Raw genomic sequence first — 20,052 nt, 5'->3', positions numbered from 1 at the left:
TTGTATTTTCATGGAATTTTGCGAAACTATACCTATATAGTTTTTTGTAGAAATATCTCTCTTTGCTTTTTAAAAGTTTACATATCCATTCTTGTTTTTCAGGTAATTCTAATTTAAAAAAAGGCATTCACTTGATGAAGGAATAGGTTCATAAAAAAATTATTTGATTAATAACAAAAAATTGATTTTGTCAGGAGGCAGGATTCCATTGGGGAAAAAAACATTTTATTATTTAAATTGTGTTGTTGTGACTGAATATTAATAAAAGTGTTACAAACTGAATAGAAATCATTTCTGTCACTTTATAACAATGCAATGTAAAAAAAAGAAAAAAGAAAAAGATAAATGAGTAATATTTATTATTTATTTAAAGTTTAAAGGGACTACCATATATAAAAAGTAAAACCAAAAAGAAAATTAGAGCAAAGAAATCGAATTTCATCTCTTTAGAATAACTCTTCCAAAAAAATTCATACTTATTTCATCCGAGAGAAATTAATAAAAAAAAAACGGTTAATGTCCTTGCCTTTCCATAATATTTATTTATTTTTTTTCTTAACGTTCAAGTTCAGGATTTTTTGAGTCATGTTGCACAATATAATCTATGAATAATTTCCTATGTATTAGAAGAATGGCCGATAAAAAAAAAATTAATCATCGAATGATTATATTCTATTAATTTATACTGAATATTATGGTTGGTGATGAACAAAAATGATCAGTCGACGAATGAAACACCAAAAAAAAAAAAATTCTCGATTTGGTCTGTGATTATTCTTTAAAAAAAAAGGCAACAAAATTAGTTTGGAATTAACATATTCTCAATTTTTAATTTTTTTCTTTTTAACTTATTATAACTCATACAAAATGAATTGAAGCCATGAAGTGTAGCAAAACAAAAAAAAAAAAAAGAGAAAATAAAAACTTCTGGTTTGGTGTTTTTGCTACGGTTAAAAGACATCAGAAGGCTTTTCCACCAATTTCATGTAAGAATTTTCCTTTTAGAAAATTATTATTTAAAACGTAAACCTTTTCTTCTAAGAAAAATTTTCTTTTTTTTTAATAATTTCGAAAAAAAAAAAAAATTTAAAAAAGAGAATTATTAATGTTTTGTTTCGACAAACAACATTCTCCTCGTTGTATTACTTTTTTCTCTTTCTTTCTTTCTTTAACGGCATCTAATTTTCTAGAAAGTTCTACTTTTAAAAAAAAAGTATATATAAATGATTACTATGAAAAAAAAAAAAAACAATTGCGATTAATATATCATTTGTATAACATGAAACCTTAACAATTTCTATACCATCATAAAAAAAAACTACAACCTTCAATGAATATACAATTGGCATAATAATAATAATAATAATAATAATTTTAAAAAAGGTAAATTGACCTAACTGCAAAAAAACCTTCCAAATTCAATTATTGTTATACAATTATCGGTTTTCGGTGTCACAAAACATTTTAGGCGTGTGTTTGTTTGTTTGTTTGTTTGTATAAAAATGTACAAAAACATACAATCGTGATTTTTTTTTATTTATTCATTACACACGAACCGTTGATAAAAAAAAAAATTTTTTTTTTTGGTATTTTTAGGCATTTTATTAAGTCCATAAAATAAAATTTAATAAGAAAATTTTTTTTTTTTTGTGAAAAGAAATTAGAGTAGTTAAATCAAGAATAATAATAATAATAAAAAGTATAATAATAATAATAATACACAACGTTTTTGTTTTTTTTTTTTTTTTAAATATTTAACTCAAATTTTTTTTACAATAATAATATCATGTTTCATTTAAAAGGTAAAAGAACTTGGGAAATAAATAAAAAAATTTTCTTTTATGAAAATCCAAGAGGAAAATTATAAAAAACGTGATGCTGTGTATGTATCACCGTGGATATTGATTTATGTACATAAATAAATAGGAAAACATTGATTATGTAATAAGATGGAATCAACCCCTCTGATTCTGTGATGGAGAGAGTTTGCTCAATATAAAGTTTGTTGTGACGAGATGATGATGATGATGAGTTCATTCACAGATAGGGAGAGTTTAACTGAGTCATAAAAAGTGATTCATTTATTATTATTATTATTATTATTTGATTTTTTCGTCTGCTTTCTTATATAGATTTATACTTTTTCCAGAAATTATTAAGAGAGAATTTCATTTAAACCCCCCCCCCCCTTGTGCGATATTTCTTTTTTTCATGGAATGATTTTGAACTATATTTTTTATCATTATTATTTTTTATTTATTTATTTATTATTATTATTATTATTATTATTTCTATCCTTTACTTATACTTGATGAAATAAAAGGATGCACTCAAACGATTTTTAAAAGACTTGACCAATCGTTGTTCTCCAGGCTGCTCAACCGTAATCCAGTGTGTGTGTGTGTGTGTGTGTGCGTGTTTATTTAAGCGTTAAAAATATTTAAAGAAAATAAATTTTCATCGTGTTAATAATAATAATAATAATAATGTTGAAAAGATATTAAGGACGTTGCACTCTAATAAAATTTTATTTTGATCGATTTGATTGTTAATAAAAAAAAGAAAATTTTAATGCATTTAAAACAAAATATTAAACAGGTTTGTGTTAATCGATGACGATTTTATATTATCCAGGTATATTTTTATCATAACAAAAAGTTATGAATCAGAAAATTCTCGTAGAATGTTATTATTATTATTATGTAATCGTATTTTGATTTGATTGTCTCTAAAGGGGTAAAAACTTTAAAAATTTGATTATTTAAAACAATCAAATCAATAAATCATAAAAAATATATCTTAGAGTTTGAATTTTGATAAGAAAATTTTTAATGGGGGGGGGGGGGCGAAATCAACACGTTATTATTTTAAAAATAATAATAATAATTGAATTATAAAAATTTTATTATTTATTTTACGTGTTGTTGTTGTTGTTGTTATCGGTTATCAGGAAAAATATGATTGCGGGGGCAAACTAAAAAAAATTAAATTTTGTTTAAATTAAAATGTGGAAATTTTCTTTTAATTTTAAGTAAAATTTTTTTTTTTTTTTCTGTTTCGTTACGTTTTATTTCCTTTATTTTTCACAAAAAAAAAAAAAAAAATTTTTAACATGATCATCAAACCAATAAAAATTATTCGTTATTCGGTTATGGTCGTGAATAAAAAAAAAAAAATAATTAATTTTAACAACAACAAGAACAACAAAAAACAAGAAAATGTTTTGAAAATTATTATCAATAATTTATTTTATTTTTTTAAATTTAAATTTAAAATCATTTTTATCATCATTATCACAAAAAAAAAAAAAAAATTATTTTCAGTTTTGAATTAAAGTAATTATGTTTAGGAAAAACAACAACAACAAAAGAACATAAACGAAATATTTTAAACGTAACAAAACAAAACATTTTTGTGTTGATGTAATTACCGTAATAAATAAAAGTAATTAATAATTTTTTTAATAATTAAGAAGAAAAAATAGGGAAAAACTTATCTATAAGTTTAATAACTTTTAAATAATATTAACGAAACGTTACATAATTTTTTCGCATATCATTAATATACTTTGCAATTTGAAAAAAAAAAAAAGGGCGGGAAAGAATCGTTTAACGTCTTTTTTAATTTCATTTAAGAAAAAAAAAAGGGGAGTCGTTATTTAATTTCCTAGGTTTTAACCTTTTAAACGAATAATAATAATAATAATAATAATATTTACCACCTGGAAATATCGTTTTCATAATAATTCGAAACCTATTACGTTACTCGTTGTTATCATTATCATTTTAATTACCGATTACGAGAAGAGAATAATTAAGTTGAAAAAAAAAATAAATAAATAAATAAATAAAACGTAATCACACATGACGGTGGTACGCACACACACATATATAAGTTTTCATTATTATTATTATTATTATTATTAATATTATTTTGTTACGAATATAAATATGTCGTAATAAAAAAATAATTTTCAAATTTCGTCATCTTTTTAAAACAACGTTTAATATTAACATTGAAAATAAATATATTCGTCTCCCGACTCCTTTCCGAGTGCACATTTTCAAGGAAAATGTTATGTACCTGTGACGTCACGAGTTACTTATTATTATTATTATTATTTATAATTTATTATTTATTTAAAAAAGTCTTTTGTGTGTTTTTTAATATTTTTCATTGTCAAAATCTTTCCCTAAAAGTAAAAATTTTTTTTTGTTTTTGTTTTTTTTAATTTTTATTAATTATGTGTTATGATTACTCTGGTTCCAAAAAAAAACGAATGTTCTGGAGAAAAAAAAAATTATAATAATTTTAAATAATTCCCGATATTAAAAAAAAAAAAAAAATTTCCAGAGAGCCAACTGGACAAACAACAAACAAACTTTTTAAATATTTTTTTTTTTTTAACAGTGTTAATTTTTACAATATGTGGTTTTTGAGCCAAAAATTTATTTTTTTTTCTGGCAAATTGAAAGAGATATCATCATCATTATCATCATCATCATTATCATTCTCATTTCCAGCCTAATATTTTGCAAATTTTCTCCGTTTGAATCTTCATTGTATGCACACATATACGTGGATGTTGAATTTCTCTACTTTCCCTCAATACGAGTTGACAATGTTAATTATTAATTTATTTTAATAAAAAATAATAATAATAATAAAATTTTACACATGACCGCGCACGTGTAAACTCCTCAATCGTGTATTTATATATGCGTATGCGTGAATTCAACGGTCAAAATTTTTTTTTTTTTTTATAATCAACTAATAAAACCGGTCAGAAGTTTTAAAAATTTTCCGCAATGCTCACGTAGTTATTCTTATGTTATTAACCTTGAAAACGAAGATGATGATGATGATGATGATGATGATGATAAACGAGAATTTTTTTTTTTTGTGTTCATCGTCGTTTTAATTTACAAAAAAATTTTTATTTTACTAGGGAAATTTTAGTTTAGGGAAATTCCTTGTAAATTATTTTAACGTGTCAAGGTTAGGCTTGATAACACATAGAATACACGAGATTTGTAATTAATTTCAAACGTCATTTATACGTTTGTTTTATTAAATAAACGAACTATGTTATTATTATTATTATTTATACGTATTTGTTCTCAAGTTTTCTGTTTTTAAATCGTCGAGATTTGTTGTAAAAATATTACGTGTCGTATCTTTTTTTTTGCAAAGAGTGCATTGTACACGATTTCATAAAAATTTTTTAAATGCATTTATTTATGCTACTTTTTTAATAGTATTCAAACTCAATATGTCGATTCATAAATCATATTAACATCATTGTTTTATTATTAAAAAAAATTTTTTTAAAACTTTATTGTCTGTTATATCGGATAAAATGTCGTTTCGTACCTTAGATGCCTATGTATTAAATTAAACAAAATCTATTTAATTATAAAATTACAACGAGGAAAATTTTTTTTGGGGTCTTTTTAATGTAAAATTTTACACAAACAATTGAAGAAATTTACAAAAACCATCTCCATAGTAGTATTCGATGAAACCTATTTCAAAAAAAAAATTAAACCTGGCTAACCTTAATCCATACAATATTATTGTCTTGTTAATTAATAATTATAAATTTAATTGTTATTCAAATTATTATTAAAACAAAATGTTTCACATATTTATAATAATATTTAAAATTCATTTAAAAAAAAAAAAAAAACAAAAGAAGAAGACGAAGTAATTAAAATAAAATGAAATAATAATAATAATTGCAATGTGTTTTTACATATTGTGCTAAAGGGAAAGTTAAATAAACAAACTATTATTATTATTCTCAGCTTTCTGATATCTTTCATTTTGTTTCTTACATTAAATCACTTTCTATTTCAAAAATGAAAGCAGTTTCTTAATAAATAATAATAATAATAATAATAATAATACATCTTATGCGATCGGACCTTATAAAAAATTTCAATCACATATCATAAATAATAATGATGATAGTTACGAGGACGAGAAATCATGTGTTAAGTATTTTTTTTTTTGGTGGAATAAATATTTAATGTACATATTTATTTATTTATTTATTTATGTATACATTAAATTAATTATTTTGGAACAATCTCCATTTATTGTTTTATTAAAAAAAATTCGAATCACTTTTTTTTTTAATAAAATTTTGTTGGAATAGAAAATTAATAAGTTATCTGATAATTTAAAACGAAATATTTTTATTAATTTTTTTTTTTTTTATTAAAAAGGGAAGAAACAACCCCTAATGTGGGTGGGTGAGATAACGTTATCAAAAAAAGCAAAGCTTACTTTTTTATCATTAATTTATATTTTTTTTACGTAAATTAGAAAAAAAGGAAAAAAAACCGTGAACTTCATTTTTTCGTTCATTACTCCCAAGGTGGAAAATATTTAAAACCTATTTTTTTTCTTTAAAACAATTAATAATTTAACAATAAAATTTATTATTATTATTATTTAAAACCTGATTTGACGATTAAAAAAAAAAATTGAATATTATCATGTTACTGACAAAGGAACAATCGACAAAAAAAATAGAAGAATATATATTGTTGCAATAAAAAAAAAGAAATTTCTGGAAGCCTTGAAACTAAACTCTATTTCCAGTTTTGGTCACAAAATAAAATTTAAATTCCATTTACGGAGACATTAAATGATCGTCTCAATATATTCTAGAAAAATAGTGATTTTTTTTTTTTTACCGAGGGGGAGGGGGAAAGAACCGAAAAACAATACGACACCAATAATAATAATAAAAGTAGAACAGAACCATTAATGGAAATTTCCAAAATGAAATTAAAACAGTCACAAACAATATATATATATATATGGATTTTTGTTTTATTTATTTATTTATTAGGGTATTAATAACAAATTATTAAAAAAAAAAATACATAAGTTCTTATACGATTCGATATCTCATTTATGTATTACGTACGTAAATTTTTTTGACTTATGTCGGTTTGAGTTATGTATATATTACAAATTTGACTAAGTAACAATACATATAACGTTAAATAATAATAATAATAATTACGAGAGAGAGAGAGAGAAAGAAAAACATTACGTTAATTGTTATAAATATTTTAATGTTTAACCTAAATTTAAAGTTAATTTTTTTTTTTTTTAAATAGAGTTTAAACTCAGTCGCACCAACCATAATAAGGCAAAGTAATAATAATTAATAATTTTTTTCGAAAGTTATTTTCGGTTATGTAATTTATTAAAAAATACATATATATAATAAATAAATTATTTTATAAATTTATAATATTATGTATGTTGTCGTTATTTAAAAAGCATTGCAGGCGTAAAAAGGTGTATTTTAAGGTCCGATATCCCACGTCGTGAATAAAAAATCATAAAAATGGGGGGAAAAAAAAAAAATTAATTCATTGAATTAAATAAAAAAAATCGAATCGAAAAAATTTAAAGGGACTCATAATGAAAACAACAAATAATAATAATAATAATTCGCATCGTTTAATTTAATAATTATGTTAAAAAAATTAAAATTTTAAATTTTAAAAATAAAAAATAAATTATTTATCGTTTAATTAATAAAAAAAAAAAAAAAATTTGACATGTCTAGGGAGACATGAGACTTGTCTAGGAATATGAATCAGGTCAAATTAAGGAATTAAATAATAATAATAATAATAATAAGGTGGTTTTTTATATATATAACGCCTATCGCAACATTCTTTAAATTATAAATTTTTAATGTTTTATTTAAGTTTAGGTTATGCGGAACGTATATACATTTGTGTGGAATTGCATTTAACCGAGTTCATGACCATATATGTTCAATGACCTCAAAGTCGTCGTTCATCTCTTACACAATAAAAAAAAAATTATATTTTATGTGTGTGTGTGTGTATGTGTGTGTTGTGTTCTGTTTGTTTGTTTGTTTGTTTCTCAATCGAAATATAAAACATAAAAAAAAAAAAAAAAATTTTTAAACTACTCGATATTAGGTATATTGTAAAGGAAGTTTATGTGACGCAAAAAAAACACAACCAAAAATGTTTCTATTTAATTCAATTACGCTATCGATTGAATGAATGAATGAGGAATGAATGAGAGAATGAATACGTTTTAAGAGTGATGGATTTTATTATTAAAAAAAAAAAGTGTGGATTGTACTAATTTGATGATGATGATGACAACTGTAATCGTAAAACACGTATGAATATTTATAGAAAAAAAATTTTTTTTAATTCGTTTTGTTTTTTTTTTTTTGATTGAATTCTGAAAACAAACAACAACAACAACAAAATACTGTTCGACTGTTTGTTGTTGTTGTTGTTTTCATTTAATTTAATTAAATAAAAAAAATCCCCCCAGAAAAAAAATTTTTTTTCGTTTTATGCGTCGGTTTTAAAATTAAAAATCTCAACAGACAAAAATAATTTTTTTTTTTTTTAAATAATAACAATAATAATAATAATAATGTTTAAGAGTGATAATAATAATAATAAACATCTATTTTTTTATACGGGACAGATTTTAAGGCCTAATTTTTTTTTTTTTTTTTAATACCTTTCTACGACGCATTTACGAATCGGATGTATAAACGCCCGTAGGAGTCACGGATTATAAAATTTAAAAATTATTATTATTATTATTATTATTATTATTATTATTATTATTATTATTATTATTATTATTATTATTAATAATAATGATAAACCACTTTGCTCATCTGGTTACGTTGCAAAATTTTCATTTTGTTTAAATATAACAATAGAATAAATTCAATAAGTGAAATTTAATTTAAATATTAGGTTTAACAACAATAAAAATTGAATAAAAAAAAAAAAAAAACCCGCCCTGGCATATATATTAAAAAGAAAATTTTTATGACGTAATAAAATCAATTTTCCATCGGAAAATTTAAATTTATTTTATTCGATAAATTATTTAAAATTAATATTGTGTCGATTTAACGTAATGAGTATTTATAGAGTTCAAAGTTTATTTTAAAAAATTTCTCAGATTCTTCTCACACCTGCATTAAACCGATATTCGATTATTATTATTATTATTATTACTATTATTATTATTATTATTATTATTATTATTATTATTATTATTATTATTAAAGTTAGTAAGTAAATAATAACGAAATATAGAGATTATGAAACTTGAATATGTATCAATATCGAACACACATAAAACCTTGAATTTAAGGCTTAAATCCTTTGTCAATGACTTCATGAATTTTATTATTATTATTAACAATGTAAACGAGGAAGTTAGAGAAGGAGGAAGGAAATAAATGTTTTTCATTTTTTTTTAAAATAATAATAATAATAATAAAATGAAGTCGTGAAAAAAAAAAAAAAAAAACAGGCGAGGTAAACCGATTCGAATTAAATTTTTTTTTTGCAAGGCGATGTATGTCGGGATGAATTTTTTTTTTTTTTACATGCGGAACAAAAAAAAATTTTTTTTTACTACGTTATAAAATAATTCAAGGTACGAAAGGGGGAAAAAGATTCAAGGGAAACAAGTAAAGAAAGAAAAAAAGAAAAATCCGTTAAAAATTTTCGAAAAGATAATCTCAACCGTCCAATTTTGGTGATTTTCTCTCTCTCGCTTTTAAGTTTAAATTAGGCGTTTTTTTTTTTTAAAAAAAAGAAATTTCATTTTTTATAAACAATTAAATAAAAAAAAAAATTCTCTTACTCATCAAACATAAAAGCTTAATTTAATACATAAAAAAAAAAAAAAAAAAAAAATTTAAACGTATTTTTAAAAATAACAGATTAAATATGGACGCCATAAACGTTTAAGTTAATTGAATGGCGTAAAAATAAATTTATTAAATTTTTTTTTTTTTTTTTTTTTTTATTTAAATAAATCTTTAACGAGTTTGAAATAATGACTTAAAATAAAATAATAATAATAACGAAAGTTTTCTTTTCGTTCGGCCATTTTTTTTTTAAAAAACTCGTTAAAAATTATTTTGGAAAAGAAATTTTATTAAATTAAAATCTTTTAATCTTAATTTGACAAAAACACTCAACGACAAAAAAAATTATTAACTTATTAATAAGTTAATTAAACTATTCTTTCTTATTTATTTTATGTATAAATAAAATAAAATGCAGTCGATAAAAAATTATTAAAAAAACCTTTTCAGTTTTGACAATGGCGACCTGACATGTTTTTTTTTGCATTTATATTTCTATGTGAAAGACAACTGTTTGATTTTCCATATGTCGTTTGTGAATCATTGTGGAAATTGATACAAACAAACAGCTGAAAATGTTAGAACAAACAACAAATAATTGACTTTTTAGTTGATTCAGACGTCCTGCGCCATTTTAATAAAATAACGTTTGTTCTTTTTTATTTATAATTAAAATAAATAAAAATTTATTATTAATCAATAAATAAAAATTTATTATTAATCAATAAATAAAAATTTATTATTAACTTTATCAATAATAATAATTTATATCGTTACGAATAATAATAATAATAATAATTTTTGTTTGTTTGTTTGTTCTTATTAACGAGAAACTATTAAAAAAAAAAAAAAAATTGTCGATAAAACAAACATCAAGTATTTAAAATAATAATGATGAAAACTTTCATATGTATTTTTAAAAACAAATTTCTATTTAAAAAAAAAACAATTTTGATTCTTTGGCTTTTAATCATTTAAAAAAACAACAACCAAAACAACAACAACAACAACAAAAATTTTAAATCTCAAAACAGGTAAAAAAAAAAATTTGGGACGTCAAAGGCCGGTTTTTTTTTCAGGTACAAAAAAGTTTTTTACAACTAAATTAACTGTAAATGTTTTTACATTCTTTAGTGAATAATCAATAAATTATTAATAATAAAATTATTATTATTATTATTTGTATTTTTATTAAACAATATGGATTCTTTGTTTTTAAAGAAAATTATGTGAGATTTAAAATTAAATATTTCAGAGAAAAATAAAAAAAAAATTCGTACACAATAGTTAATAATAATAATAATAATTTCAAAAGAATGGCCCCATTTTTAAATACAATAATAATAATAATAATAATAAAACAAAATAGTTTTGAATGCGAACATGAATGAATTTTTTTTTTTTTTAAATACAAAAAAAAGCGAAAATGATCATTGTTACCAACTACGAAGACAGGTTTTCCTTATATGGTCATGAAATCAGTTAGGTTTTAGGTATATTCGGTTATCTCCCTCTCATTCTCAAGGTTCAACGTTCATCATACCTATTTCGATAAAATAAAAACTTCCTTTGAATTTAAAAAAAAAAAAAAACATAATTTATGTTTTTGTGAGAGGAAGAATTAGGAAATGTAAAAAAAAAAATGTTTTACATAATTTTTGGGCTGTTTTTGTTTTTCCTTTCGTGTACCTTAACGTGTGCCTTAATCGACGTAGAAACTTATGGATTATATATATTTATTTATTTACATAGTAATATAATAACAAAAAATTCCTTCTTGTACGTTTTAGAACAAAATATTCGAATGTAAAAAAAAAATTTTACGGATTTTTACACGCGAACGAAAATTTAAAAATGGCGGCCGAAAAAAAGTAGAAATTTTTATTATTTAAAAATAAAACTTTTAAATATTTAAAAAAAGAATTCGGCGTAAAAATTTTGTATAAAATAAAATAAAATAATTTAATGGTTTTTTAATTTCACTCGCGATTTTGACCATCCAAATAAATAAAATTAATTAATAAATTAATTAATTAATTTTTCCCTTGAGAAAACTCATTTAATTAACATAAAAAAAAATTTTTTTTAAATATAATAATAATAATAATATAATTATGTGCTCCAAATCGGTGAGAAATTATTCTTAAAAAAAAAAAAATTTTTTTGTTTTTTTTTTACACTTCAACTATTAAACAAAATAATAATAATAATAATGAAATTTTTTTAAATAAAAATAAATAAATAAATAATAATAATATTAATAAATGAAACAAGTGAAAATATTTTATATATTATTTACTAATTGAAAATTTTTCTTTTCGATACAAAAGTAAATAAATAAATAAATAATAATAATAATAAAATCAAGTTTTCATCATTAAATTTCTCGCATTTAATTTAATATAACGTGAATTTTTTCAAAAAAAAAAAAAAAAAAAAAAATTTTTAAATTAAATTAAAGTGAAATTTAGTTAGTTTACTCTTTTTTTTTTTTTTTTTTTAAATATTAAATTTAAACCTATTAAAATTGTTAAATCATGTAGAGAGAGAGAGAGAGAGAGAGAAAAAAAGTAAAATTTACAAGAAAGTTGTTGTTAAAATAAATGAATTTTAAATTTTTTTATAAAATTAATAAATAAATGAAAATCATCTTATTTTATGTGTGAAAATATTTTTTTTTTTATCTTTACCTTCTTATCACACATTAATTTCTTATCAGAAAAAAATGGAAAATTTTTGTTTTTTCATATTAATGGATAAATTTAATGGTTGTATTAATATATGAAAAGTAAAATTTAATTTTAAATTATTATTATTATTATTATTATTATTAAACTAAAATGGATAAATTAATTTTTTTTCCCTTATAAATTATTTAAAAAAAAAAAAAAATATTAATAATAATGTTAACCTTATTCTGTTGTTAATATTTTTCTTATCAATTTAGGTGAATCAAAATTAAGATCAAGGATTTGCTGTGTGTTGTTGCCTCTAATAAAAAAAAAAATTTCTTTCTTTTGATTTACAAAAAAAAAAAAAAAAAAAAAAAAAATGAACGTTTTATCAAAAAAATAAACGGATATTTTGTGGATTTATTTAAAAAACCACAATTTTTTTTTTTTGGGTTTGTAATTTAAAAAATAAAAATTGTTATTAATTGTTTTCGATTTGATTAAAAAAATATTTTTTCTGAATGTTTACATGGAAATACATATTTCCTTTTTAAAAATTTAAATTTTATATATATAATACACTTATCAATGTCTTTGATAACAACTAACCAATATATTATATATACATCCTTTTAAAAAATTTAAACGATAAAATATATATTTTTTTTTTATAAATTATTAAAAAAAGGTACGACACAATTTAACCATAACTCGCATATGTTAAATAAAAAAACCTGAAAAATAAAAATTAGTTTTTTTAAATAGCTTTCATGTACTGAAAAAAGTCTAGGTTAAATTTTGAAGGAATTCCCTTTTTTTTTTTCTTCTGCTCGTGACGTAACTAAAAGAAACAGTCGGTTTTGATTTAAAAAAAAAAAAAAAAAAAAAAATCATTACTAAAATCATGGAGTATTGAAAAGTGGATGTTAGATAAATTTTTTTTTTTTTTAGAGATGACACTAATACCGCCAACCAGGTATAATATTAACATATTGTTGCCTCCATATGTAATTGGAAAGGTTTTTGAAAAAAAAAAAGAAAATTTTATTTTATTTTATTTTTTTTGATTTTATCTGACCTTACACAGCATCTGTATTATTTAAAATATGCATTGAATGTTCAGTCTCGTGTACAAATTAAATTTTATTCCCATACTTATATATATTCAATTAATTATCGTTTGAATTTAAATGAAAAATTTTATTAATATATATATATTATAATAAAATTAGATGAAAAAATTAATGGTATTTGATTTTTTTTGTTTTAAAAAAAAAAAAAATCTCATTGATTTAAAAATTATAAAACATTTTTTTTTTTTTATACCTTTATTAATTTAAAATTAATGTCAGTATATTTGTTAAAAAAAACAATATTAAGTCTTTAAATTTTAATTAGGGTGTGAATAATTTTAAATATGACAACATTAAGCCCATTTTTTGTTTTTCGAATAATATTAACCTATATATATAATTCATTATTAAATTTTTTAGATTTGAAATATAATTTTTTGACATGTTATAAACTTTAATAATTATTATAAAATAAAAATTACCTTTTACTGACTGTAATGATTTTTATAATATAATGTTATCGAATTGTAGCATGAAATGCTATCGTAATGCATATAAATTTGACGAATTAAATTTATTCGAAAATGATAAAGTATTTGTTTTATTTTAGAAAAAGAACTAGAAGCTGTGAAGAAGAAGATTTTCTTCCACTTAGTAAAAAAATAAATAATTTACACATAAACAATTGGGGGAATGTAGATCCAGCTCAAGAACATATTCTTGAATGGAACAATTCATCGGAACGACTAATTAATTTTTACACTGAAGGTTTATCTAATGGAAGACATGAAGATGAATCGACAAGTACTTCTTGTTCATATAAAAGTGCTCAAGAAAATATACAAAATAATTACATAAAGACTGATTTAATAAGAGAATGTAAAGAAGTAAATAATGAATCTTTTAAAAATAGTGATTATTTGCCAGAAAATAATGGTAATGGTGAAAGTAGTAGTAGTAGTAGAGGTCAAAATAATTGGTCACCAGTTTACAATCCTGATTTGGGAGTTAATGAAAATCCTTATTATTATGAAAGTAATAAATTACTTTTCGGATTGTATATTGAAAGATTACAAAGAACTGGTTTTTAATGATTGTCAGAAAGAGAGAAGAGACTGCAGGATTGTAATATTTATATGAAACAACAAAATGAAAAAATTTCTGCTTTTTTTTTTTTTTTTTAAAAAAAAGTAAGATAATAATGATTATATGGTATTAATTGCTACTGCATTTCTTAGACGTTTCAGATCTGTTCGATTATACATACATATATTATATATTTTTAACATGATACACGAGAGAAAAAAAAAAAAACAATTTTTTTTTAAAGGATATTGCATATTTTTAGCTATAAGTGATAAATTAAAAAGTAATTATTAATTCTTGCTAGGTAATAATATTTTTAATAAAATTTTTCAATTGATATTAAAAATGAATTAACTAATTTTTTATTTTATTGTATGATTAAAATTGTTTTTTTTTTTTTTTTTTTTTCCCATTTATTTTGTCGGGTATTGTAGTTCAAAAAATATTATTTTCAAAAATTTTAGGTATTTAAAATTATTTTTATACAATTTTTTGCTTTCCATTTTTTTTGCTTAATGAAAATAAGCTTTATTAAAAAATTTATGTATTGTATGAAAAATTTATTTGTATTGCCCTTAAATAAATATTTTCAAAAAATTTAATTTATTTATTAATAGTTTCAGGTTATATTTATATAATTTTGTATTTAACTTTACCAAAAGTTATTTTATTCGCTTTGAAAAAATATAACATTTAAAAATAATTTTATCGTTTTTATTAATTAAACTAATGATTCACCATTTTCGAGAACTCAATGGATAAAAGTAATTATATAAGTTATTTCCGACAAATGTTAAAAATTATTATTTTTTTTTTTTTCAACTTAAAAAATGTGCTAAATTTTTCAAAAATTGTAATAACAGCTCTCTGAATTTAAAATGTGAATTTTAAAGAGTAATTTTTTCTCCAATAATTTTAATTATGTACATTATTTTGTAAAATCAAAACGATTTCAAGTTTCGAATTTTATAATTATTGATTTTTTTTTGTGCGATTGTAGTTTGTGTTTTATTCTAATTAAAAAAAATTATGAAATTTAATTATATTTTTCTACTTGTGAATTATATTCTAATAAATAATAATAAATTATTTTATTATTTTCATAGTATTTTATTATTTAAATAATTATTTTGTATTTTTAATAGTTTTCAAATTGCTTTTTGAAATAATAAACAACAAATGGAATATTCCAAAAAAATAAATTTTGTAATTTATCAAATTTACAAATAATTATATTTATTTAATTTAATCCTACCCTTAAAAAATGTTTTAACTCAATAGATGGGCTTTTTAAACTTTATTTTTTTGCCTGAAAATAATTATAAGACAATAAATAAAAATTTAAAATAAAACCCAATAATTATTGAATATATATTTAAATTAAGTCATTTTATAAAGGCGCCAAAATTTACCCGTTTAACTATTTACAATAAATTTGAATTATTTAATACAAAAAAATTAAATTTATTCATTTAGTTTAACGTGATTTTGTAATGTTGAAATTTTAGTCATTTTCGATTGTGAAATGAATTTTTTAAAATATATTCGTTTTATTTTTTTCTTTTATTTAAATAAAATTTTTTTTAATTTTTTTTAATAAAAGCACCCAATAATTTTTTTTTTAAAGTTTAATAATAAAATCGATAAGTCGATATAATCTGCGCAAATATTTTTAGCATGTAATGTAACATAAGCCAATATCGAAATATCGGAAGTGAATTCGATATATCGAAAAAAATATCCATTCTCCATACTGTTTTGCTAAGTCTCGAAGAAAACAACGCAGAAGGACAGGTGTTTTGATTTTTTTATTTTATTTTTATAGGATTTGGCAACAGTTAGAGACAAATTCATTTGTTTATGGGGTGGGTGTAATAAATAATATTAAATAAAATAATTCAATTTTTTTATTCGAAATCGGTTTGTGAATGATACACAAAGAAAGCTAAAAAAATAACGGTACATTCGTACACTTCGTATTTCAATGTTAAGCCTACCATCTTGATTTGTGACCTTATTTTAAGGCTCCATGAAGGGTCAGTAAACTCTGGCCACAAAACTCTGGAATAAAAAAATTTTTTTGTCATCAAGAAATTAATTATTATCAAAAAAAAAAAAAAAATATGTGCGCTTTTCGGACGAAGCTAAAAAGTGATTGAGCTTTATGATGAAAGTTAGGTTACAGCGTGTCATTCAAGATATACCATTAGTTGAGCTAGTGGCGAGTACACAACTGAAGAATTTTATCCAGGTAAGTAGGTCTTTCTTATATCCTGGTTCAGTCAAAGATCATAGAATTAAAACTACTTTCCACTCCACTTGGTTAATAAGAAGGAGTATGTTGTATTTCTCTTAGTGGTTGAAAGTGGGGCTCCACATCAAGTTTTCATTTAATTCTATGTTGTGGCATTATTTTGGTAGTGAGGGAAATCTTTTAATTTTTTGGGATGGGTAATGTCTTTTTGGGATAAAATCAAGGTAGGGATTTGTTTTTATTTTTGGCCTACTATTTATTTTCTTTTTAATTTACAAAATATAAATTTTTTTGTTAAATTGATTACAAATTTTTAATTTTTTTTTTTTTTTTGTTTTCAAAGTGTCATTTTTTTTTAATAATAACCCATATTTTATTTTAATAAGTATATTGTGTAATGAATAATTTTCCTATTGTTGTTTCTAATGTCAAAAATCATAAAATTATTCACAACTATCAATAGATTATAATTTCAGTATAAAATTTAAATTCATATGTTACTTAAATTTAGAAAGTTCCATTCACAGTCAACAATTGTTTCAATGATTATTCTCCATTTTGAATTTCTTATATAATTAAACATACAAAAAAATTTATCGAAAAAAAGAAAATTTTTTAAATTTTAAAAAAGTTTTCGACAAATATTTTTGAATATTCTTTTAAATTATTATTTACAATTTATGTTTTTGTGATTGCATGACATTTGTCCTAAATATTACCAACAATCTATTTTCTTGACAGTTATTTTTACTATTCGATTTTATATGAAATTTTGTGAACTTAAAAAAGAAAAAAATGTTTGAAATGAAGTTTTCTTATTAATTTTATACCAACCATTATTTAAATTATATGATAAAAGTTTATTTTATAATTTATTTACGATATGAGAAAGAGAAATCGAGTTAATTTCTTTTAGTTATGTGTGTTGCATACAAAACGATTTCAAGTTGCTTTCTTTTTGATTTTTGAATTTTGTTTGGGTATTTTTACACTATGATCTTTAAATCAGATTATTGCCTACTTATTGATGGTTTAATAATTTACTATCATTTTACTAAATTTCTCTATGTTTTCTGTTTTAAATAAAGCAATAAAATTAATGTTAGTAAGACACCACAAAAAAAAAAAATTTTCAGTTTTCTTCGATTATATTTCATGGCACATCATATGTTTACATTAATGTATTAATTTATTATATTTTTTCATTATCATTACCATTATTAATTTTTATTTAATTAATTTATTTATTTCAGTTATTCAAAAGATGAAATAAACATATTATTAATAGTCGAAAAGGCTATGGATAAAATATTATTATTATTAATAAGATCTTGAGAGGACTACAGTAAAGGTAAAATATACAAAATACAAAATTAATTTTAAATTTTTATTATTAATGCCTTTTATAATTGAGTATGTAAAATGTTTTTTTTTTAGGTCATTATGAATTTTTCACCTTTTGGGACTTTTTCCCAGACAATTCCAGGCGCAGGAATGCATCATTTTACCACTGCCAAATTTGCTCAAAATATTGCCCCTGGTGGGCAAGTACTAGGAGTCATAAGCAGTGGAGAAGGTGGAGTTCATTATCTTAGGCCAGTGGATAATGGGTTCAATAACCAGTCTGGGCCACAATTGATTACTCTTCCCATCACGGTATCTGGAAAACCAGATTCCGATCAAACACCACAAACTATACAAATCCAAGTGGTTAATCCAAACGCTCCTACGATAAGTCCCAATACAAGTAATAGCAATGCTCCTAAATATGTTATGCCTATTCAAATACAAGGATTTCCACAAGGTGCTGCAACAGTTTTGACATTGGCTTACAATCAAGCTCTTCCCGGGGAACCGCTTCAACTTCAATTGCAGCCACAAATCGAAATGGCCAATAATGAAAATGAAGGAGAAACGAATAATAATAACAATAATAACAATAACAATAATTTGAACAGTAACAGCAGTATCAACAACAACAACAACAACAACAATGGTAGCTGTACCAATAATAGTAATAGTAATAATAATTCGGTTCAAACCGATCAAAATTTATCGTTAGAAGAGAAATCTCAAGAGAATAATGTGGGTACATATCCGATAGCAATGGTCGCTAATCAAATGGTGATAAAAACCGAATCAGATGTTGACACAAAGTCGACGCAGACGAATGCGGAAAAGTGTAAGGATTCTAAAACTAATGTGAACGAAGATGATGACGTGACTGGTGAAAATGAGGAATTTTTGAGTTCCACATTGACGACAATGCCTAGTTCGTGGCAAAGTTTAGCCACCCCTGGTTCTGCCGTGGCAGATTACTTATCGAAAATTCCAAACTCTTTACCACTTACGTTGCAACACTTTTTAAGGTTTTCTGCGGAAACAATTAAGCGAGAACAGGGTATTGAATCAAGCCCATTGCCTTGTGAATATAACGAATCGTATCAGAATGGAGTCGAAGAACAAATTGGTTTAGAAATCGATTTTAACGGTAAAACAAAGAAAAAGAAAAGACCCGTTAAGAAAAAACCTCCGAGACCTAAAAAACCGCGTCCGGGTCAAGTGCACATAGCCACCGCTCTGGACGGTACGACATTATTTTGTTGTCCACAATGTCACATGGCATATCCGGAAAAAGAATCACTCGAACAGCATTTAGTGGGACATAAAATAGAACGTAGATTTATTTGTGACATTTGCGGTGCAGGATTAAAACGTAAAGAACATTTAGAGCGTCACAAATTGGGTCACAATCCCGAACGTCCTTTCGTTTGTCAAGTGTGCGAAAAAGGGTTCAAAAGAAAAGAACATTTGAATCTGCATTCAGTAATACATTCGGGTGAGAAGACGGAAATTTGCAGTGAGTGCGGAAAAGGATTTTACAGGAAAGATCATTTGAGAAAGCATGCAAAGAGTCACATTACTAAAAAGATTAAGGAAGCAGCCCAGGCTCAAGCTCAAACGATATTAGAAGCTCAGGCTCAGGCTCAAGCTCAGTTGGGAGGACAACACACGCACTTTTCCATACCCATACCAAATATGCCGGGAGTGAGTGTCATACCTCTCAACAGGGGAGTTTTGGGAGGGGAAGAGGAGGGAACGAGCGCCGTCGTATCGATAAAAACGGAAATAGAAGACGAAGAATTACCGAATCTTTCCATGCAAGAACCTCAACCTCAAGTGACGATAACGGCCTCGACGACGACGACGAGTTCTCAAAACAGTGATACCAACGGTATGAGACATAACAACTCAAGAGTGAAATAA

At 22.7% G+C, this 20,052-nt stretch overlaps 2 protein-coding genes across 2 annotated transcripts; both read left to right on the top strand.

Moving 5' to 3' along the window:
- Positions 1 to 13,325: 13,325 nt before the first annotated feature.
- Phum_PHUM430430 (uncharacterized protein) lies at positions 13,326 to 14,536 on the top strand (the record flags this gene model as incomplete). Its single annotated transcript, XM_002429322.1, has 2 exons — positions 13,326 to 13,348; positions 14,056 to 14,536. 2 exons carry the CDS (start codon positions 13,326 to 13,328, stop codon positions 14,534 to 14,536), a joined length of 504 nt encoding a protein of 167 aa, XP_002429367.1.
- Positions 14,537 to 17,851: 3,315 nt separating this feature from the next.
- Phum_PHUM430420 (uncharacterized protein) lies at positions 17,852 to 20,052 on the top strand (the record flags this gene model as incomplete). Its single annotated transcript, XM_002429321.1, has 2 exons — positions 17,852 to 17,890; positions 18,223 to 20,052. The coding sequence occupies 2 exons, from the start codon at positions 17,852 to 17,854 to the stop codon at positions 20,050 to 20,052; spliced, it is 1,869 nt and encodes a 622-aa protein (XP_002429366.1).

Source organism: Pediculus humanus, genomic scaffold, assembly GCF_000006295.1.
Source record: "Pediculus humanus corporis 1103172108196 genomic scaffold, whole genome shotgun sequence".
Lineage (NCBI taxonomy): Eukaryota > Metazoa > Arthropoda > Insecta > Psocodea > Pediculidae > Pediculus > Pediculus humanus.
This window is presented reverse-complemented; position numbering and strand designations above follow the sequence as displayed.